At 41.8% G+C, this 24,425-nt stretch overlaps 1 protein-coding gene across 5 annotated transcripts in view; it reads right to left on the reverse strand.

Annotated features, from left to right (window-relative positions):
- Positions 1-24,425, reverse strand: part of FILIP1 (filamin A interacting protein 1) — a 134,996-nt gene that overhangs the window by 25,246 nt on the left and 85,325 nt on the right. For all 5 annotated transcript variants that reach the window (XM_083829931.1, XM_083829929.1, XM_083829932.1 and 2 more), the window contains 2 exons: positions 17,513-17,686; positions 15,570-15,748 (listed from right to left, as the gene is read on the reverse strand). In XM_083829931.1, the coding sequence (XP_083686057.1) occupies positions 15,570-15,748; positions 17,513-17,686 (353 nt within the window). The remainder of the gene's footprint in view (positions 1-15,569; positions 15,749-17,512; positions 17,687-24,425) is intronic.

Raw genomic sequence — 24,425 nt, forward strand, 5'->3', positions numbered from 1 at the left:
ACCACCAGCTTGCCCCAGAGGGCTCTTACCCCAGACGACCAGCTCTCCCAGCTTACTCCGTGACTTAGAAATAAAAGCGCAGGGAATGGAACCCAGACACACAGAAGTCATCTGGTTGTGAGCCAGCAGATGCGAGACTTGTAAGAGAAGGCACAGCATGGCAGTGGCATGCCTGCCCAGCCTGCACTAGCTGAGGTATGTCTGTGCCCCCACTGGACCTAACAATTAAAGTGTTCTCCACCACCAGGCCAACTGCTCCAGGTACCACCACTACAGCAGTGCCAGAGGTACAGAAAACATCATGTAGGATGTCACAGCAAAGGCCAAACAGGCCTTCAACCTCCACAACTTCTACTGACCGGGAATTGAATTGTGTATATACATAAGTATAAAGACACTTTGTGTGTTATTATTGCTCAACAATACCATCACTTTTAAGTCACATTGAAGGCTGGAAAAATCTAACTTGCTCCCCAGAACGTCATGTCTCTTTTTGTTTATGCTTTCATTGGGATATTGGGATGACGTAGTCCAAGAATTCCTGACTAAAGCAGCACTTGCAACATGGTGAGGCCAGATAAGAAAAAAAAAATTAATAATAATAAATATATAAATGCAGGGGACGAAATAGCTAGGAATCCCAAATTCCAGCTCACCTCTGAAAGTCAGAAGTTGTACTGTGCATCTGGCACTGTCTCTGCCATAGAGGAGAGTAACTGGGAAGCAGAAGATGGAATTGGTTTAACTGTTTAATGATGTGCTAATAGACTACACATTTCTTTGATATGTTGCTCTCTTTAAAATTCACTGAACTGTGCACAGCAATAGATTTCTCTTGTAGATCGTAGAGACTTGTAACAAATGATTGCCTTATTATAAAATTCTCTGTAAACAGGGCTTTGTAATCTTTCCAGCAGACTACCCTACTCTCTGTTGGCTCTTTATCTTCTGTGTAGAAACATATGTAACATTTACAAGGAAAGCAGCCCTTGCAACTCTCTCCAAGTTTTCTATCATCTAACAAAAAGTCCAAATATTTTTATTTGTACAAAACAGAACAAAGCTTTTCCTGAGTTTGTGTTTACTTATATACATGAAAAAGTACCTTGTGTAGCTTGCAAGACTGTTTTTGTTGTTGTTGTTGTTCATAAAACCTCAAGAACAGTGAAAATCTTCCATCATTTTTCATTTTTTCCTTTTGGTAGGTCAAACTCATCTGTAAGTCAAACTTATCCTCCAATTTCTACTCACCCAGTTGCCTCCTCTGAGCATAACATACTAATATGAGTTCAGTGGCATCTCGATAAAATGTGAAAATTTCAAATATCGAGGGAGGGGAGAGGTTGATATTAATTTGCTGCTGAAGATATGGTGAACAAGGTGATACACTGTGCCTTCTGAACACAAATAAATAATGAAGATAGATGTAATAAATTCTTGAAACATGACTTTGTAGGAAAAGCCTGAGAAAAAGACTTCAAGCTGGACCCTGTGCTGTTATATCTCAGGCAATACATTTTATATGGCTTACGTCATGCACACTAAAAACTTCATTTGGTGAGCTGCACTGACAACTGGCTTTGTTCACCTTTGTTCTTATTTAAAACAGGTTGTTCCATGCAGCTGTTAAAAAAAAAAAAACTGTGCACGCACACACACATGCACACATTCACACACAGGCTTTTTTATTACTCCCCAGATCTTTCTAAATATGTCATGCTGATTAGATTTAAAATTATTTTTCTCTTTGCAGCATGAAAATTGCCCTACACTAGGGCATACTGCCTTTTATGGAAGCATGATTCAAAAGTTTAAAAAAGCAGTTCTGGATTTGTTTTTCTTTTCCACTTTTTTTTTTCTTCTGCTTTTCTACTTCCATAACACTTGTGTGTATCCTCTTGGTACCTGGGAAAACTTAGTATCTGCAATATTTCATGCGTGACTCAGATATTTTAATAAATAAATAGAGCAAATTTAACTGCAAACCGTAGATGATTACAGAAATGCACCACACAAGGTTATAGTACTCATTTCTTCTCTCCGTGAGTAGCAAAATCTGCATTGGTGGGGCTCACAGAATCCCAGAATGGCTGATGTTGGCAGGGCCCTCTGGAAGCCATGAGGTCCAACCCCTGCTCAAGCAGGGACACCAAGAGCAGGCATCCCAGGACCATGTCCAGTTGGCTTTTGAAGGTCTCCAAGGAGGGAGACTCTAGAGCCTCTCTGGGCAACCTGTGCCAGTGCTCAGTCAACCACACAGTAAAGAAGTGCTTCCAGATGTTCAGAGGGAACCTTCTGTGTCCACCACCAAGTGGACCCCAAGTCCTTCTCTGACAGGCAGCTTTCCAGCTGGGTGGCCCCCAGTGCATACTGGTGGATGGGGTTGTTCTTCCCAGGTGCAGGGCTTGGCATTTCACGATTTTGCTATCAGTCCACCACTCCAACATGTCCAGATCCCTCTGGATGGCAGCACAACCCTTTTGTGTTATCTGCAAACTTACTGGGGGTACGGGTACGCTCTGCCCTCCTTGAAATAAAGATGATTACAGATGAAAAAGGAGACGTTTACACTAGTTATACCTAGTCAATGACACATTTTTATAGTACATTTTGATCTTTATGTTGTGAATAGGCACCAATACTGTCATAGAAGCAGGCTGTGACCCTTTGACCAAAGCGTCTCTGGAGTCAGCATCAGAGGTGTCCAGGACCTCAGAGAAATGCCACATGTCAGGATGGTTCCTTGCTGCCCCCTGTAGACCTGCCATTTTTACTGACAACTGTGCTTAATCAGAGCATCCTTTCTGCTGCGTCCCTATCATTTCTCATACTTTTCTAATTTACTCACTTTTGATGTGTTAAGTGTTCATATGGAAAAATGATGTGGAGGAGTGAGCTTGAGGCTTTGAGAACAGGGAGAGTCGTGGCTTTTTGCAGATTAACAGGAGATATACTTCATCTTTTGGTGGTGTCTTGGCCTCTTTTGCTTGACTTGGGTCTGGGACACGAGCAGCTTCACAGTTCTCCTAGGGCATATGTGCCATGGCAAACTATGGTCTCAGAGAAAACCATTTTTTTCTTAGGAAACCTTAGTGATGGAGGGCTTTTAATGCTGGAACTTAGAGACAGCAAGCCACAATGGCCCAGGGTGTGGGACCAGGCTGACGTGTTTCCAGAGACTCTCTTAAAGAGAAAATTAATTGTAGCAGCCATACTACATTTGCACACAGCAGAACCCAGCTTCTGCTCCGTCACACAGCACCTTCTCTCTCTCTCCATAAATGTTCTCCCTCAGACCTCCCATTTTAGAGCAATTCTTTTACTTCAGAGTGGCATGACAAATCTCAGGGTCTTTCAAGCAGCTCTTAAAACTGACTGTTCCTATTCTGTATTTGTACAATTCAGCCTCCTCAGATGGCAAAGGGTCCCAAGTACTCCTACAATATGCAGCGTAAGAATGATGGTGGCTATCACAAGAAGAAAGAATGATATTAATAACAAAGGAGTAGGCCTGACTGATTTTCACCCGTGAGTTGCTTTTGTTCTGTTGATAGCTGGCTCTGCTGTCGCCCCTTCGTTTGCCTCCCTCTCATCTGACTTCTCTGAGCATGGGGTTACAGAAGAGAAATACTCCACCCAGACTTAAGGGTCACATTTTTAAGCATGAAACTCATAAAGAACTGTAAATAACTTTTAAAGCAAGCAACTCATAAAGAATTGCAGTGAATATCCCCTAACTGGAAACTGAAAATCAAGATAGAAGTATTTTTTTTTCCCCTAAGTGTATGATCTTCTGGTGCAAACAAGTTCTGGGAAGTCCCATTGCCTGTGCTATTGATCATGTGTCAAACAACATGATCAATATGAAGACTTCTGCTTTATTTCTGATGCATCTCTCTTTAGATATCTTCCTGCATTTCAGTCTTGCCTTTGCTTGTAGCTCGGTCTGTCCTCCATCTTCACCCCTTCACCATCTTTCTTCCCTCTGTCATCAGCCTGGCAAGCCTACAGGACTCCGCTTCCACCAACACCTCATTCCCCTCACCACTCCCTTGGTTCTTTAATTCACATTAAACTCTAATTCACATTCACTTCCAAAATTCTTTGCTTTGTAGCTGCCATCCTCTGCCTTAAACCTGCCTTCTCGCTCTTCCTCATCCTTTACCTTCCTGTTCCATCTGTTCAGTTCTTGCTCCTGAAGGGATTAACTGCTTTAACTCCAGCTCACCTTTTTTTTTTTTTTTTTTTGAGTTCATTTTCTTTTGTGCTTCTTCTCACTGACCTCTCCTCAAAGAAGTGTGATCCAGTGACCGATTGGGGCTGGAAGGCAGGCACACCTGAGTCCTACATCTAAAACTAAAAGTTGTCCACCTCACTGCTTCCTATTTGATATGTCACTGAAATAATGCATTTGAAAGAGTTAATAAAACCAGTGGGGAGGAAAAATGAAAGATAACAGGCTCCAAATAATTACTGATTTCTTTTTTAACATCAACCAATCCAAGCGATAGTGTCACCATGACAGGGTCTCAGCCATGGGAGGACTGTTTACAAATAAAAGAGTGAAGAGATTTAACAATCTACATTTAGGAAGCAGCATCATTCAAACAATTGCATGCACTGTGCTAGTCAAGCTTGTTCTCCAGCTGCTTTGTACAACAGCTATGAAGCCTGAGAACAAGACTTTGCCCAAGTGGGGTCAGTAAAAGAACCTCTCTCCCTCAGTTCAGGGTCTCAGATTTTCTTAGAAATGCAGGCTATGCTTGCACTGTTTTATATTACATTTTGCCACCTCAGTCACAGCTTGACGTAAAGATAAAGCAGTATGCACATATAAAAACAGAGAAAAATAAATCATCTCATGAAGATTCGTTCCTAGTTTTTAAACTCCAAACTTTGTGATTTAGCAAATAATGGATCCTCAGTAAAAGCTTCATATGCTGTGCAAGAGCAATCAGCTGCTCCTTTTATGACCTAAACTGAGACTGATAGATTTTAACAACATCAGCACTGAGTAATCCTGGCTTTCACCACATCCTAATATGCCATGTCCCAACTGTCAGTCTGAAGAGCTAAGAAGGTATTTGTTAACACTCATGCCAGGACCCTCAGCTCTTGCCCGGAACACAAAGGAGCACACACATGCCCACCACATCTGTCTCACAACCATAGCCTTGCCAGTGCTTTCTGACCCTGTGTTCTGAAGGTGCAGCATAAATGGGAAAAAGAAAAAAAAAATCCCTACACTTACACAAAGCTTTTCTACCACCACGCAGCTAATTGATATAGCTCATGCATTTGTCGGGTTTGTTGCTTGTATTAGATGTGTGTCTATTGAGAGGCCATTGCAGCAGAGAATGCCCTTGCTGTATACCCCACAGCACTCACCCAGGGGCTGGACTCCCCCAGGGTTTGAGCCTGCTATTTTAACCTCATACTTGTATTTGCTAAGACCAAAAAAACTGGGAGTCTGGATTCCCAGAGCCCATGGCTCTCCCATAACGCCAAACCCATCAACCCATCTTGCAGCTGATGCAAGACATGAGACCAATCTCACACAGTAATTGTGAATTGCAAGATGCTGTTCCTGCCTCTGCTTGCCTTACAGTTTCTTTTCTACCATCTCTGCCTTGCCCTCTGAACAACTGCACTGCCTGTGTGTCCTGGTCCCGCTGATTTCTAATTGTGTATTTGTTTTTCAGCTGTCGACTTCCACTGAGCATCCCTCACTTACAAATTGCTATTATTTTTCAAAATGTTGTAGTGATGTAAGTGCAAATGATGCCTCACACAACAAGAGAGGCAACAGTTTGGAAAAGCTTACAGCTTCCTTGGCAGAACCAACAGGCGATAGTGGCCAAAATAACTCGAAATATACAGACACTATTTGGCTATAGAAATTATTTTAAAATAGTATGGTCCTAAATGCTTATTATCCTGAACATAAATGCAGACAGAGCTTATATAAAAATACAATCATAAAGGAAATAAATATTGTTGATGCGTTATTTTTTTGGAGAGCAAACTCTTATTCAGAAGCTGTAACTCTGCTAACTGCTGTACTTGCTACATTTATATATGCATTTTTGGAGTTCCTACTCTGAGCCTCATTTATCCCATTAATCAAGAAGAGCTCTCCTGACTTCGAAGGAATTGCACCAGTGCCAGATTTGTGCTCATGAAACCCAGAGTCAGGCTGGTGTTTTTACGGATTAGTTATTTCCTAAGACCCAAAGAAGCTGGATGCAGGGAGCTCAGTGTGCTAATGATGGGCACAAAACAATAGTGCCTGTCAGTGAAAGCAAGTTGGACCAGCAGCGCTTGGCCTGTCAGGTGAGGACACGAGCCAGTCAAACCAGGACACGGTCTTCTCTGCCGAAGGACTAGTGGCACACAGAAGCACGAGATGTGCAACAACTGTGAGCAGCAGAGCTCTACCAGCCGCACCATCGAGATGGACAGTGCTCTGCCCCTGCCGCTTTTGGAAACCGGGTGGTATCCCGTCCAGTAATTTGCAAAATAAAAAACACTGAAAGCTATGCATCATTTTAAAATGAGTTAAGTCATCCAGGAAAAGCCTGATATGCAAATGTTGAAAGAGAATACTTCTATCCATTTCCAATTCCTCCGAAAATAAACATTTCATATGGAATTGTAGAGGAACTTTCAGCCTGTGATATATATACTTGTCACCAAGAGGCACTTTTTCACCTATGACATAATTGCTACCATCAGAGAAGCACTGCTGCCGCTCTGCTGTAATTTAGCCTCATTTTTTGCTCATGTCATTATCCTTTCTCATTAGGGCATTACATATTCAGCTATGTTACTATTAATCTTTTCCCAGCATAAGCAACTGGATAACAGAGCTGTGTGAATAATTGATTTTTCAATTCCTTAGCTGATCTAAAACTTCAACAAGTAATTATCAAATGAAATAATAATAATAAAAGCTTTATTTTTCTCTCTCATTCAAGAAAAAATGTGGATTTCAGTGAAACATTTGTTCATCTTGAATAAGCCATTTCATTCCATCTTTGTCATTTTAAGAAAAGCAGCAGGCAGGGAGGCAATATCTTGGCACCATTTGCCAAACCAACAAGTGAGAAATCCTCCCTTTCCAGGAGACAGAGAGTCCCAGCCCAGTGAATTCCTGCGTCTGGGGAGTCTGAATGCCCAGGCACTGACCTACAAGGACATTTTCACCCCTTGGGTGGAAAGAACTCAGAAAGCATGTAAATGATTTGTAAAATTGGAAAAATTTTACATGGGAAGAGTGGGAACAGACCTCCCCAGGTGATGCAACAAGGTGACCGGGCCTCCTCCAAGAGGTGACTTCAGATCCCATCAGGGTGAAGGGAGAATTGAAAGTCTCCCACAGTCCAGGTGAGCAGCATAACCACAGGGTTATTTGGTATGGTTTTTGTTTGTTTGTTTGTTTGTTTGTTTGTTTTTTGACTAGCTGGTCTTATGAATTAAGCCACTAGATTTCCTTTGGTGATATTTCTAACAGTCTTCTTACACACAAAGTGGCCTTTGTAAAACAAAATTTTAAATAATTAGTCCAAATGCAAACTATGACAACTCACTATTAGCATCATAGGTGCTTTATAAATACGTGCTCAATTATACATATTTTATTCTACATTCCTTCTCCCTTACATTTGCAGAAACTATGGCAAGTTTCACGAGAACATTTACTTTGGATTTTTGCATCCCCTTGTTCTTTATTTTTTTATTATTTTTCATTCTGCCTTAAGATTTTTCCATATATAAGACTCAAAAAGAAACGAAAACTGAAATGACGCAAACATAAAACTCATTATTGGTATTCTCTGCTGCTGGTGGCATGCCTATAATCTATCACCTATTATTTGCCAGCATTGTCCAGAGGTCTTAAATAATGTTATTGCCTCATGGTACTTGGCACTTAAACTCACAAGTAGAAAGGACTTCTGCCAAAAGGCTCTTCTGGCTTACACAGATATGAGAACGTAAGGGGAGCTATACTGCGTCAGACTGGGGCCAGTTCTTCCCCAATGTTGTGTTGTTGATTATGGCTGGGGAGACGATACCAGAAACAGCACAGAGCCAGGGGTCCTGCCTGCAGCTTTGGGTCACCCTGGCAGCTTCAGCAAAACAGGGATGCCTCAAGTTCCTTCCAGGCAGTTGGGATTAATTCACAGCCATGGAGGTAACCTTTACCAATTATCCCGTGCTGGTTAGATACATACTCCTGTGTGGAAGGAAAAAAAATGTGGCATGAGGAGGTGAAATGACATGGTAAGGGACCAAATAGCAGCATTACTGTTAGGATTTCAGTGGAACCTGTTACTTTTACTGAAACCTTGTTTTGGTCTTCCTAAGAAAATAAATCCTTAGGGGAGACCTTGACTCAGTTCTTGTTTCCCCCAACAACACAGCAAGTCACCCTCTTAATTATGCCAAACAGAGATTCACTTGCATCCATTCCTCTCCCAGTTCTCTTCCTTCTGCCACCCCCTCTCTACCACTGCCCTCGATTACGTTCTCATATCTATAAGGAGAAGGCACCTGAGATCCTGGCAGGAACAACAGCAAAGGATGGAAAAAGCATTGCATCTTTTTAGGGTTGGGACAGCTCCTTGCATAAGCTCACTGAGTCAGAACAGCCCCCCAGATCAGATGAAATCCTGAGGTTCTTCACACAAGTTAGTGAAAGTTATTTGATGGTGTAGAGCATGTCTTGAATATCTGTAGGACGTTAATTACCATAGTATGTCATATTCTTCGCTAGTCATTCTGTACATCTCTGCAGTATTAAACTTCCATTTATACATAAAGCAAATGTCCAACATGTTCAAGCTTGAGTGCCTTTTTAGCATATATTTATACTTGTAAATAAGTGGCATCTGTCTAAAATGTTTAGAAATTCAGTGAAACCTGGCATGTTCACTAAAACCTGTTTCTAATCTTTCTGAATGAGGAAGCAATTTTCCCAACATGACCCCGATTCAGTTCTCATTTTCTTTGCCTAAAAAAATGACAACTTAAAAAGATGGCCTCAACAGAACTGTGAACTGATATTTATTTCAGTAGTATAATAACTCTGAAACATGCCAAAGACCCCTTAAATGTTCAAATTGTTACCTATTGCACCCTGGACAGAGTTTGGGTCCGTGAGCAGATTTTGAATGAAGTAATTTTTTCCCCCCCCATCTGACCCTGGGAGCATTTGAATTGATGATTTTAGCAAGCAAACTTGGTAGGAATAATGAACTACATATAGTTTCGTATAATAATTCTCTCTCAAGGGCTGTGAAGCTGATGCCTACTTAGAAATAATTTTGGAAGAATAGCTGAAACAACACATGATGCTATTTTATATAATCCCAGAAGTGACTGAAAGACTGGACAGTTTTGAAGACTATCCAAGTGTGAAGAGATGGATTTGGATTAGTCCCAGCTCATGGCAAGCCTCACATTGTGTAAGACTCGCAATACTTTCACATTGTTTCTCCACAGTTCGATGTGGCTGTTTGTTCTCTCATTTTTAAACTACCTTTGGAGCTGTTTTGTTGGAGCTTGAGACCAGAATCATTAGTTAAAACATGAGCTTCAAGCAAGTTGCAGGGAACAGTCACGGCCTTGCAGTCTTTACAGCTAGAACTGTAAAACAGGACCTGTAAAATGGATGACCTTCAGATTTACTTAACTGTGCAGAACTGGTATTTGTCACTGCCAGGTTTGTTCATTTATTTATTTTAATAGACTGCCACAGAATTTGTAATCTGTGATCTACAAATGTATTACATTGGAAGGAAAAAAAAAAAAAAAGTGTTTCCAAACAATAAGATAGCATGTCAGCTTAGAAGAAAAGAATAAAAACTGTTTATTTTTTTTTATTAAACTGTAGCCCTTGCCTTCTACATTATAAGATTAAAGGTTTAGAAATGCAATTACTGAAAAGTAGACAGAGAGTGACTCAATGCTTTACTACAGCCAGTAATGTGAGGAAAGATGAGTAACTACTGTAGGCAATGGTGAATTGCCACAGTCCCATTGGGCTGGCTTTCCCTTTTTTTGGGTCACAATTTGGAAACTAGGACAGAGAAACAAAGAACAGATGAGAAAACCTAAAGTCTGGGTACAAATATGGCTAAGAAATCTTGGAAGAAAAGAAACAGCAAAAAAAAAAAAAATGTAAAAGATCTTAATTTCCATACTTTAAAGGATCCACCAACAGATTACACAGTTACAGGCCAAAGTCTGTGCTATCTGTTTGTACCATACACCTCACCCCAATATCTAGGAATAGGGCTATTCTTATCACAGCATTTGGCCTTATTCTGGTAAATCACAGAGATTTATTAGCCCTGAACACTTCATACTTTTGGCTTGATTGTTCCCTATACAAGAGATGAAGGCTCTGCCCTGTTGTCTTTCTGCCAGCTTATTTTACAGTCTCAATAAAAAATCAAGAGAAAATGCAAACTGGAAAGGTAACATACACAAAATCTCCAAGCTCTTTCTCACTCCAGCCTCTACACTTGCTTGGGTCCAGTAAATAAAGGGAAACAAAAATGCAGGCACTCCCCAGTGAAAGGCTTGGTGCTGCCGTCTCGTGGGAAGAGGAAGAAGGGGAGATTGGACAAAAAAAAAAAAAAAAAAAAAAAAGAAGAAAAAAAGCAGAAATGTAAAAAGGGAAAACAAAAGAAGATTTTCTAAAACCTGCTAACATCAACACTCCCATTTTTGTTTCAAGACGGCTGTGTGCTTTATTGCTTGCAGATCGGTTTCCCCTTTGCAGGTGATGCGGGCCCAGAATTACATCACCAGCAGAGCAGCCAAGAGCATCTCAGTGCCAGGATGACCGAAGCCGAGAGGAATGCATTATCACAGACCGCGGAGGGACTCGCCAGTGCATTCCTTGCTGGGGGTGCTGTAATGGGGGAGGCAGAGAGGAGATGATTTTACGCAAGGACTGAAAGGAAACTTTGTAGAGGAAAGATCTGGGGTCACAGTCCTGCTGTCTCCTCTAAGCAGATCTAATTATGGTTGTGTACTTCAAAAAGAGGGTTTAACTAAAACCAGATTCAACAGGGCATTGCTTAGGGAGTACAGAATGAGTCCTCTCAGCCCTGCCTTTGAGGAAAGCGCAAAATGCCTCAGTGTGCAGGGAGCGCTGTCCCTTTGGTTGTAAAGAATAACTTGAAGCCACAGCAAGAGAAGCAAGAACCAACTTAAAATCCTCATTGCTTCGATGAAGCGTTCCGTAAAAATGTGACCATACGTACTATCAGTGCATCCATACAAACAACGCTTACGTTAGATACTTAGTGTGATTTACTGACACGCTGTGTGGTGCAGTAAAAGTCTCAGCAGTCTCGAGGATCATGCTGGAAATGATCAAATGACTCACAAAGCTGTCGCACAGATCACCCTCAGCAAGCTCCAACAAAGCCTTGCTGCCACATCGCACCATGTATGCAGCAAACAATGTCCCGTGCATCTGAAATAACACCCCCCACACACATTTGGAAGACTTGCAGGCTATTTCTGCCATCCCGCGGGACCGCCGCAGCCGTCCTCACCACAGGCCTGTTTCTGAACCATTAAAATCAATGGGAGCTTTCCAGTGCTTTTAATAGAAGCAAAATATGCTGTCAACAAACTGGATTAGAAGAAGAGTACAAGACAAATTGTTCAGAGATTAGCACCTCTGAAAATGTCAGGATTTCAAACCTCACCTTTTAGGTCGAATCAAGAGCTTGAAGCAGTACCAAGGTTGCGCAGGGCTCTTCCCCTTTCCAGGGGGGAAAAAGGGCTGCTGATCAGACAAAAACATTTATACTCAATCCTAAAGTTTTACTTTTTCCTCCCCTACAGCTCCCTAAAGAAGCCTGAGGGCTGGGACTCAGCAGCCCAGAGATCAACCAAATTTAACTTCATGTTCACCCAGCTTTGTACAAGAGTTTTTGGGGGTATAGAAGTGCCCATAGCTGGTTCAGCTGTGGCCAGATCACCCAGTGACCAAGCTCATGCCACCAGCTCATTCCCTAATGTGCCACTGAAAACCAGGAGGGTGCCTGTGCTGAGAGGACTAACTTCACCATTGCAGCTGCTGTGGGATCTCCTGATCTTCAGGTGTCCAAGCCACGTTGTCAATGCTGCTCCACACAGACCCCTCATTCTCCACCAGAGACTCCTCACCCGACCGTCTGCCACCAAAGGTCTCTGTGGAGGCCCAGGGGGCTCCAGCTCTTCTTATTCCTCAGCCTAGCCAGCAGGCTGCAGGGAGAAGGCTGATTTGCAGTCCTGCGGAAGGGAGATAAGATGCCAAAGGAGATCTTGATGGTATGGAGACAGTGGCTGAGGCATACAGGCGTGGAAAAGGGGAATTTTGGTCAAATGGTAAAAATTGAAAATACCGTCCCTAACTTTCAAGACATACTCATCTTTATGCAGTGACTTTAGCATACTATAGGGAAATTTGCAAAACACTTCAGCCACCATGTTTATAGAAGAACCTTCCACTAAAGGCATCAGATTTTGTTCATCTCTATCTGGCAAAGGGTTGTCATTATTTTCTACCATTTTCCTGTAATGTGTTGACATTTTCCTATAGCCTTTCTACAGTTTACTTGCAGAGCCAACACCAACAGCCAAGCCCTCCTCACTGCTTCATTTTATTCCTCCTAGCTGCCTACATTTCGAATATCCTTGTGTACAATTTTCTCTTTTTTATACCTTTCATGCATAATTATTCTTGACAAATTATGTTTTTCTCTTGCTTCTTTCTCGCTGTGCAAGGCTGGCCTAATAATTAGTTTCACATAGAGACTATTAGCTTTCATATTATGTTGTTGTGGATGGATTAGAGTTCATGTGTGAAAGTATATGCAAATAAATATTCCAAAGTAAATGCATGTAAATGAGAGTGCTGGAAATGCATTAGAACCAAGGGATATTTCTGCTCTTAGAGAATTCCCCATTTTATCTCGTTTGAACTCTCACAGGACAGCAAAGCAGATGTGGCTTCTAAAAGCTGGTGTGGACGACATTAGTCAGGAAAGATTGGCAAAACACTGCAGAAATTATTCCTTGCAAACAGGACAGAAATTATGGCTGCTGTCATTGTACCAGGCGGCTGTGAAATGGCCGTCCCACAGGACTGTTCTTCCTCCTGCTCACCCTGTCTCATTAACGTTATAACTGCGCGTGTAGCAGAGCGGCTGACGGGCAAAGTTCACCTTAGTGTCCCTTTCCTTTTTCATGGCGACTACAAGTCTGTTCAGCTCTTAACAAAGTATCCCTTGGGCCTCAAAGCACAACAATAAAAAAAAATATGTATATGGTGATACTTATAAAACAAGAATGCTAGGCAGGAGCCTATGAACTGCCTTTAGGCAGGCCAGTTCTCTGTCCCACTATGCACATTAAGTGAGCATGGTGTTGTGTTTATATATATATATATATTAACCTATCACAATGTAATCTTTCTATTGCAAACTCTGTCATTTTGACAAAAATCTCTTGCTGGCTGCCATTACAGGGCTTTCCTGACAAGTCATCCCATCGTCTGCTCTCTCCTGGAAAACAGCCTTTGAAGCACACTACTTCCAGTTTTCAAAACCTACAAAGATGCGGGTGAATCATGAGTTTTATGTGCACACAGCAAACAGAGATGAGGAGTTGAGGTCATTCAGAATATATGCTAGTGAGTGGTTTCCAGGCCATCCTGGCTTTTCTAACCCGCTCTGTAAAGGGATGCAGAAGGAACAGCCTAAAGAGGGAGGGATGTGCGTGCTGGTTTTCCACGTTTAGTCATGTGCCATGTCTTCTCTGCTTGGTTGCTACTAAACGTGATGTGATTTTTCTCATTAGTGCCTTGGACAAAGTGGATTAAGTAGCAAACACCAGGTTGCTCTGGTCACTCAGCATAAACCAAAAGCACTGCAGCTCTTCATCTGCAACCACCAGTACAGAGGCACTGGTGACTAAAGCTAGAGGATTTGGTTATTCTCAAAGATTTCAACACATGTTCAAACTCAAATTCCCCTTTTTTATTGCTGTTTTTCCAAAAATTGTACGGTATAGGAAAACTGGGGTTTAAAAGACACAGAAGAGCAGGAAGAGTATGTGAAAATGCCTCTGGGGATGGGAGCTGATATCCTAGCTGTAGTAATGTGAGGCAGAAATATTTTAAATCAATTCATTAAAGGAAATTGGTTCAAAGCAGTTTATAAACTTAGGCTGTTTAGTGGCCTTCAGAAATTCAGCTGGAATAATAAGGAGGCAGCAACTGATACATTAAACTGAATTTAAAATGTAAAGAGAAATGTAAATGGTATTTTAATACAGCCTTTACTTTTGTAGCAATTCAGTTGCCTGCATCTCCACACATACACAGATATTCATCATAGAGAAAAAATGACATCTAAGAGAATCAGATATGAAATTACTCCTTACTTGGAAATACAACAGATTTTTTATTTTCTCTTAAGGGAATAAAATTGTTAATATGCAGACACATTTTTGTCCTTTAAAGTTTGCCAGTCAACACAGGAAGACAAAGAGCCAGAAAAACAGCAGCTATTAAACAAGGAAATATGGTCACTTTAGCTCATGTGCCACCTACTCAAAGCTGGCACTGAACAGAGCTCAGGAAATTCACTAAACAATTTACCTCCTGGCTTTTTGAAAATGTCTGCCACCAGACTGTGGTTTCCTCAAAAGCATTTCTTCTTTGAACTTGCCTTAAGTATTCTTCTCAGAGCTTTTTTTTTTTTTTCACCAAACTTTGTGGTTTGATTTCGAGTAGTTTGGTATGAGCATGACATTTCATATTGCAAAACTCAGACTGTTGCCAAGTGCTCGTTTTTCACCTAAGCTATGTGCTGCAAAAGGTGTCCTCTTTTGACTTAGAGGACAAACTACTCCTACAAAGAGGAAAAATACTTGAAGGAAAGAAAATGGAGCATTGAGCCTGTTAGATAAAGAGCTCCAGGTAGTCCATCACAGGCTGGGCACATTTTGTAAAACACGAAAATATTTTCTTCCAGGGGGATGTAGATCTTGCCTGAGGCATACTCCATCAGAAATATGAAAAATAATGTAATTTTTTTGAATCTTTCCAAGCCTAAATGTGAAGGGCATGGCAAATTCCCTAACATTTGTGTGCCAATATCCAAACGGGTTGTTTTCCTTACCCAGTCCTCCTATGGTGACACAGTGCCCTGTCCTTCACAAAATGCAGTGCTCAGCTGAGCAAGCCAGCTCAAACTTTAGCCAACATAAATAACATCTGATCTCTCAAAAGCTATGAGGAGATGAACCCAAAATGGACATGAGTAATTCAAAACAAATTCATTTTTAAATTCAAGCGCACACTGCAGGAATGTTCAATGGTATTCTTCCAGCTCTAGACTTGCACAGTAATGTACCACTAACGTGAGAGGACTGACTTTTACAAATGGTTTACATGAGGTTAGTGCCATTTAAACACAGGAAAGACCAGACCATGTCACTGCTGAACTGAAAGATATTGGGATATCGAGGGTATTCTTTGCACTGTTGTGGGTACTCACCTCTCCCGCTCCTGCTCCAAGAGGTTGGTAAAGTCATCGCTCTTGTTCATGTAATCTGTATGTTTATGCTTCTCATTTTCAAGCTCATAAACTGTGCGGCGATGGCATTTTTCTGCCAAAAGAAGCTGTTCCAGCATGCGTCGATATGTCTCCTTCTGCTTTTCTTCAAGCCTGTCCAGCTGGGTTGTAGGAAAGGAGAATAGGTTATTTTAGAGGTTTCCTTGCTTACTTCATCTGATTTATTAACAAACAGTGTCATGTTTGGTAAATGTAAGTCCCATAATTTTACATCCTGCACTTTACATAAAGCAGTGCCTAAAAATAGGAGTAACTGTCCTGTAAAAATAATGATTTTTTTGGACAATGCGTTTGCAATAAACATTTACATCATTCTTGGATACACAAAGGACAGGGCTTCATGTGGTTTTAGAGTAACAAACAATATTGCTGCAGTGCAGAATGCCTCCCGTGACAAGGTCCTGCATGCACTTTCCTCATTTCACATAGGAAAAGCAGTAACGAATCCCCAGGAGGAATACATGCTCTCAGACCCTAGGACCCCAAGTTCAAGTACCTCTATAGGGACATGGACACCTATGTGAGTAGCAAAATATAAGCTCAAGGCTGAAATTTGAACTTCATCTTCAACACAGTTGTACCTGTAGGACTGCTGAGATAAAAAGTCTGAGTGGAGCCTGCTCTGCCCACCCGCTGCTCAGACCCTGTGGGAGTTGCATCTCCCTCTGCCCTGGCTTCACCAGAAAGCTGCTGTTTCACAGGTTGCCTCTGCAAACTGTGGGAAATGGCAGAGCAGGAGGGCTGCAGCTGCTCTCAAGCAGCCCTCCAGAAGCTGACCACGACAGTCAAAAAGAGTCGATCCATTTTATAAAGGAACCAGGTTGGGCGCAGCCTTTGAGAGTAGATCTTTTGCACCATCCTATTTTAGTTCCCACATAACCTCTGTGGACCTAGACATGACAGTAGTTACTATAGACTGAGGTCCCTGTCAAATTATCATATTCTTTAGACAAAAGACCTGCTAAGCTCTTTTACTCTTGATAGTCAGTATTTCATGCATACTTCCAAATGCTAATGTTTGCTTTCCTTATTTAGTATCACCCCTCCAAAATCCCAGAAGATACTGCAACAAGGGTGCAAAGTATAAAGACACCCTGTGGTAGACTCAATTCCTGGTAAAAATGTAAATGTTCTGAACCAAGGAACTATGAAGAGTTGGACAGATGCTACGGTGTACTGTACGGTATGTTATTGCGTGCTCTTTCTCCATGCCCTGGACTGTTAAGAAACTATAACCATAAGCAGTGGTTGCTTATTTTGGCATTCACACTGGCCTCAGACATTCCCAGGTCTATTCTACATTTATTTATTGCTTAGATTTTAAACCAAGGGTTTAAATCTTTGGTTTAATGTCCTGCAGATCTCCTTAAGGGGCTGAACTGACTTCACAGCCCTGGAACTGAAGAGACATAAAATGATTAGGGATTTGTGATCCTGTAAATATGGTCAAAGTCAATCTCTGTTGGTCTTCTTTTCCTAACTACTGCTGTGATAGTGCTCTAGTGTGCCAAGAAAGTCACAGAGCACTTACCAGTGCTGTGAGCAGTAGTTTGGAGCCTATAATTGAAAGAAATTTAGAAAACAGAAACGCAACACCCAAAGATTTTGTTCTCACTTACCTGCACCAGCCCTAAGGAGCATACAAGGTCTATATTGTTTGTGTTCAAACCCAGTGATTTTGCTTATAATTTATTCTGCTGGTTGAGAGAACAAGAATATCCATTTTTTCTTTGATTTTGTGTAATTTGCACAAGAATTGTATTATCCTTTTGTGAGCTTTGCACACATGCAAAGTACACAGAGCTTCCCTTTTGGTTAGGATCCCCCCTGCACAGACTTGTAGATGTAAATCAAGAAGTTATTACCTCTGAAATTGGTTTCTCATAGACGTCTTCCCCTATAGATTTTTCTTGGGCAAGGATGGCATCTCTGTGTAGCACTCGCAGCACACTCTCTGGAGCAGCAGACCCATAATGAGCTTCTAAAACTTCAGGTTTGGTTTTCTCTGTCTTCAGCATGTGGATCACATCCTCTCTTGCCTGTAACATGGCAAATCAGTACCATAAGCCAACCTGCTAACCAACAAGGGAAACAGGGAAAACAGGGCCATTTCATATGTACAGACTGCATACACAAAAATAACATAAATGAGAAGAATGCTGGGCAGCCATTGCAAATATAAAACTTTGGGAGATACCAGAGTAAACACAATCTGTGTAAACCAAATTTAGTCCCTGCAGGCATTAATTATTCTATTCCTGCCTGTCATTATATTTGAACGCAGTCGGTTTTTATCTGGGTTGAAAGTAAAGCCAGGGAACATCATTAGTCTTCATGTACTTTTTCACTTATTCCCTGCCCATGCTGTTTACTGACTGCAGTAGGGGGATGAGTAAAACAAGCAGCACGAGTGGACTGAATTAATATTTCTCAGACAGCCTCGTGTCAAGTATTTCCTAGTAGCCCGCTACCTTACTTTGTGACTGCAGGTTCTCTTCAAGTAGATTTTAAAATAAAGTTTTCTAACTTTAGTTTGCTTAAAAAAAAAACACCACCACCACCACCACCACCAACAACAACAACAACAAAAAGTAGAAACAAAACCCACATGGGAGCTCCTTGGTTTACATGGAGGGCTTATCTCCCACAAGTCCAAAGGGATACAAAGCAGAAGGGTACAGGCACCAATTTTTCTTTTGCTTGCCTTTCAGATACTCAAACCATGTGAGCTTGGGAAGTAAATTAAGAGCTAAGGAAAAGTTTGGATATTTTAGGAAAAATCTCTTGCAAATCCAGCCCCTATGTAAGCAATGACTGTTTAGAATTTATGAACTGGCCAAAGCTTCATGCTTTTCCAGTGTTCGTAATGGCACTCTGTATTATCCCTGTAGCAAATCTTAAATCTTTACCCAATACCACAGAGACATCACAGCTCTACAAAACCATCTGCTTTTAAAATGAGCAAGGAAATAATTTCAGGAAATGACAAAGACCATTTAATCTTTTCTTAATAAAATAGAGTAACATGAAAATAAATAAAAAATGAGCTTGAGGCAAAGATCATGCCACCCAATTGAGAGCTAGATGAATTATAAACAGCTAACTGTAGGGGCTTACCCTCTACAACATTTTGTAACCTTAAGTAAAAGCTTTACATGTTGCTCTGTCTGCAAGATACAAACAACAGACTGGAATGGTATTAAAGTTTTTCCAGCATGAGTGTGGGAAGGGTGCATTGCTCACAGATGTCAAAACTACAAGTGAATTATGCAGGCCAGTCACAAGGAGTGCCAAGAGAGCCTGTCCACCTCCCTGCCTCATGTCCTGGGAATATGCCACTCTCAGAACAGAAGAAAAAAAAAAAAGATATTTTAGGAAAGTTTTAGACAGTTTCAAGAACATACAGTATTTATATTCCTGTAGAAATAACAGTTATCTTAGTGTCTTTGTTACTATGAGGCTAGCGCTTCTAGTCTGAGAAATGTTTTTTTCCCTCTGTGGTGAATGAATGCAATAACCATTATAGGCTCTGGCAAGGCAGAGAGTAGGAAACCTCTCTGTCCCGTCACCTCACTACAATCAACAGACAATGACTACGCTGGGTTCCTAAAATAAATGGTTGACTCTTCTTGTTGGCAACTAACTCTTCTGGTTAGTACCTACTGCTGAGCCCACTAAATGGCACCTGAGGACCTTGGCCTCAGTTTCCAGGCCATGTCTGTGTCGTCCCAAGGCATGAACTTGGTGTCCCATTGCGGGCCCCACACTGCAGGCATGCTCATGGGGGGCACTGAAAATACGGGGACGAAGGAGGCAGCACTTTTTGCCCTGTGCACCAAGGGCCACGGACACAGCCATGCTGAAACCTTGGCTCATTTTAGTGCTGAGCACAGGGAGCTCCAAATCCCCACTTGTCAGGAACAAGCCCACCTGGGAGCCTCAGCTACTGGGGGGAAGGGGGGAGGAAGGGAAGGAGGGTGAAATCATTCTCTCCTGTTGCAGCTGTCGGGCCTCACAAGGCATAATTAAACATTGACAGGTAAAGCAAACAGAGACAACTCCGGTGTGGTGATTTAGTGTCAGCAAAGCTGACAGAGGGACAAAACTGCCCTTCCAAGCAAGTACGTTAGTTCCTGTCCAGTTATACACGGCTGTGCATACTTTCCTTCCAGCCTCATTAGCCTTTAATCATTGACGACTAAAGTGGAGCAACATTAGCAGGAGGGAATGAGAAAGTCCCTGAAACACCTTAAAATTTGCCAGTTAAGAGAAGTTTCTGGATGCTGAAGGCTTGGGTCCCCCAAGAGCCATCTGGAGAGATGTCAGGAAGCAGCTGATGCTGAACAGAGGATTGACACCCCAAGTGAGAAAGGGGAAGGTGTCCAAGCTCAGGCAGAACTTTGAAGGTTTGAAGGTCCTTGTTCACAGAACCACAGAACCACACAATGGCTGGGGTTGGTGGGGCCCTCCGGAGGTCATCTGTTTCAACCCTCTGCTCAAGCTGGACCACTTAATGAAGGGGTCCCAGGACCATGTCTAATTATTCACTTTGTCATTTTAAAAGAAAGCTGTGACATGCTGAGCTCCAGAGCACAGGGCAGAGCCCTGGAAATCCTGAGCAGAGAGGTCCCTTGCTGCAGGCCGAGGGAAGGGTTGCCAGCCCGTGGGACAGGTTGGGTGGCACCTGCCCCCTCATGTTCCCCTTCATGGGCACTCGGGACCTGGATGACGGTAGCATGGCAAGGTGCCTTCTGCCTTTTCTGGATTTGGCCAGTGCTCTGTCATTATCTTTTCAAGGGTATCGCCTACTTCACCAAGTACTCTGTTTCCATGGATTTATGATAACAGTTTGTGAAAAGAAAACTAACAAACAGACACTCAGGTTGCTAGGAAGCACTGGAGAAAAAAAAAAAAAAAAAGAAAAAAAAAGGCCTTGTGCTAATAATAAACTGGAGGGAAATTTCCTTTTATTTGGTCAGAGACAAAGCCTCAGCACAGAAAGATTCTGCCGTGCAACTACCCCACGTCTAGGTAGTTACATCCTAACTTTCCATCAGCCTTGGGATTTGCAAACCCCGATTAGCCTCTCTGAAGCTCCTTAGGATAAATGTACAGGGAAGGAGCTGAAACTGCAGGCCTGTATAATTCATGATTTCTTGTTTCCTCCTAATTGTCCACTGAAACTAGAAGACCCATAAGGAGATGTTTACTTTCCATGTATGGGTTACAACCATCACTGTATTAAACCTCAGGACACAGAACATTTCCAGATAACAAGTCAGAATAATCCTTTGGAGGAACACTTGGGCTACTTCAACACATGTACTTGCAAAGAGGTACAAGAGGTCCCTCTTCCTAGCTAGGAAGAGCTATACTGGCAAGCTGTTCCTACTGATGGACATCTACTTTATGTGCTTCCCTTGCCTCAAAGCACAATGCTGTTTAGCATAAATCATAAGCTAGGAGACAAATAAAAGGAAGAGATTTCAAATGGGAAGTAAACTTGTATATAAATCACAGGCTAAAGTTGTTAGCTATTTTAGTGGCAGAAACATTGTGCTTGGCACAGGAAAGCCCTCTCTCAAGTCCACTTTTTTTTTTCTGGTGGTACTCTGATGAGAGAGAATACTCCAATTATTTGTGTAAGACCAGAAGATTGCAAATAGCCAGAGAAGCTCTTTAAAGCCAAGGTACAGAATTTAGAAAATACGTGCCTTTTCCTCTTTAGTATGTCATGACTTAAATTGTCCTCCGGAAAACTTGAAGATAAGCTTATATTTTCACTGTTGAGATTGTGGTTTCTCAGAAAATAAACACATTCTTCTGCTAATAAAGTGCTCTCAAACAGTTCATCCTCTGAGCTGTAGGAATGATCAAGTCAGATGAATGAGCACGTCCCTTTTACCTCCTAGAAATACTCCCAAGGCAAGAAACACAAATGGCCATATAGGCTGAGAGGTGTTTTTCCACATTCGTTTTCTTCAGGAGCAAAGCCTGCTTAGAGCCTCCCTGACCACCAAACTCCTACTGTCCCTGCTGAGAGAGAAACTGCAACATCTAATTGTATCATCTGTCTAAGCCTTGTTCTGTCCTTACTGGAGGTGCCAAAATCTAAAGGATGATGGCCTCAAATCTTTAGCACATCCACAGAGGGTCTGAAATTCAACCAAGCACTGCTGTCCCACACAGCTCCTCCTGCTCTCCTGTCCCACTTCTCTACTGCCCAGTGGTTGCAGCACCTACTTAGGTGACAGGGTCTGTGTTTCTACCTGGGAACAGGAATTCCGCAGCACAACACTCTCCTCCCCTCAGGCCTGCACACTGGCAGCCCAGCTGGAAGGCCGACGAGAGGCCACTTTTCACACGGTTACCCTGAAATACTCACTTTTTGGCAGAATAAAAGAGAAGGGCTTTCTTCTGCTTACAGGCTTGAGCAGAGCAGGGGTCTGAGTTCCAAACCTCACTTTAATACGTGCCTAGTAAAATATTTAAATGATATAGAAGGGATGTAAAGAGGTCCCTGCATAAAATTGAAACCATTTAGGAAACAATAGCATGACTCTGCTGCTTGTAAAAGGGGACTGGCAGCCTAGCAACCAAATTCTTGGTCAATGGAAAGACTGTTACACAAGCCCAGCATTCGGACGTGCTTCCTCCTCCTGCCCTGCCCTGCCAATTTACCACAGCCCTCTCTCCCCATTCCCACAGTCTTTGGCCTCTCCTGTGAGACTGTGAACAAAACTTAGCACCCACTAAACGGGGAATTTTTGCAATAGCCCATTTGTCACCTGGGAAATGGGACTGGGCTGGTCAAACTCGTTTCATATAAGGCATCTAGTAAATTGGGAAAAAAATTCAGTTGCATTCAAGATGGGCCAAATGGATTCAAAGTAATCACTGTCAGATGAGAGGAAAATCCAACTTGAGATCCTTTGCCAGGCCGTTTCCTAAACTGTTCTCATGAATTTTGTTTGTTCATAAATTGTCTTCCTGAAAATTCACAGTGTTACTGCTCTCTAAATCTGTAACCATGTCCCTTACAGTTCAGTGTTCAATCTAAAATACATCTAATGACTTCAGAGTGACCTAAACACTTCAATAACATGATGAGATTCCTCTCAATTTATTGAAAGTAGTTCTGAAAATTCAGGACCAGGAGCAGAGCTAACAGGGAATACAGTAATACAATATTTTGAAGTTCTGATATTTCCATCTTTTGAGTATTTCTTTTCCAGTTATCATGACTGCCTGTTATGCCTGCACGAGTGAAAGCACCAAGTAACAGAGGTTTAATGTTTATGAAGTCATGTTTTTCTTGCTAGTGATTAATGGCAAGAAATAACTATAAAACCACAGACAGGAACCTTAACTTGTTACTTGTGGTGTTGTTACTTGTGTTTCACACAGTTCAGGTTATTAATAGTGCAACAGCTGCCCCGCACTGCATCAGAAACTAGATAAGGTCACAGGTTCTCTGTGCAACGTTGTGATCTTCCCAGTGGCTGACTTCCTAAATTCCAGTAGACTTCACAAACTTTTCACCTAGAGCTAAGAAACATCACGACCAAGGCATGCCTCTAAAGGAAATTGGGAGGATGCTCTCACACTGCTTTCTGCACTATCCAGGACACACTCATGTTGTGTCACAGCCAGCAGGAATAGTTTTGTTTCTGAAAATTCCCATTAGAGACCTACATCATGTTTGTTTAGTTTAATTGAATGAAGACAGCATCTTTGGGCAACAGCAGTTGAAAAACTCTATCTGTAAAACTTTCCTAACACTAATCTGCATGTTTATACTCAGTAACTTCCCCTCTTTTCTTACCTTGGAAGGAAATTCAAGCAATTAAAAAGAAACCAAACTTTATCCATTTTGTATTGTGATGCTATGAGCACAAATAGAGAAATGAATAAAACTTACCCTGCCTACTAGAACAACACTTTTGCTACAGGTTTGCTTCCCCAAGCTATCCTTACAAACTGCTGCGAGGTCTGGGTGGAAACGTATTTTCAGGTACAGATGCATTTATTGCTTTAAAGTTAGGAAGTTAGATGCTTTACTGTATATTGCATCATAAAATGCTCATTTTTGCTAGAAACTCAAGAAATATTTTTGTCTCCTATACTGGATGTCTGAAGTAGCCATGTTTATATCACTCACCTAATGGTTCTAGCCATTGGAAGTGGTAGCTAATGACATGTATGCATCGTTTTTCTTGCAAGGAAGACAATGCAAGGTTTTTTCTTTCCTGTAATCTTAGCTAAATTCCCTGATACTTGAAACTGGAGAGTTCACTTGCACTGATTTCTTTTTTTGGATTCAGGTCTTTGTAAGTGATTTGCACTGGAAGAGATGAGTTCAGTGCTGAGAAGTGACCTCCAGTGCTTTTTGTACAAAAGTTTAGTGTAATATACCAGGAAATGCAAGCGGTGTCTTGTGACACTGGTGATATAAAACAGGGTTGTCCCTGTCTTGTTCGCACTGCACAGAACTTTCTGGCCCTGTACAAAGCCCTTGGAACTACACGGTGTATCTCATCCTGCTGTGAGTTATCTTACAGTGATAACACAGAAAGTCCTCCTAAAATCAATACTGAAGGAGAAGCACGTGATAGACCAGCTCATAAATCCTCTGAAGTGGCTCCAGAAGAATTAATTTGGCCTCTTATGTTTAAAAACATCCGCACTAAAGATTGGAGAGCTGGGGAGAAGCAGCACTGAACAGTATATTACTTCTTACAGCAAGCTTCGAAACAGATCAAATGAGCACTAGAAGAC

This window comes from Anser anser (assembly GCF_964211835.1).
Source record: "Anser anser genome assembly, chromosome: 3".
NCBI classification, from domain to species: domain Eukaryota; kingdom Metazoa; phylum Chordata; class Aves; order Anseriformes; family Anatidae; genus Anser; species Anser anser.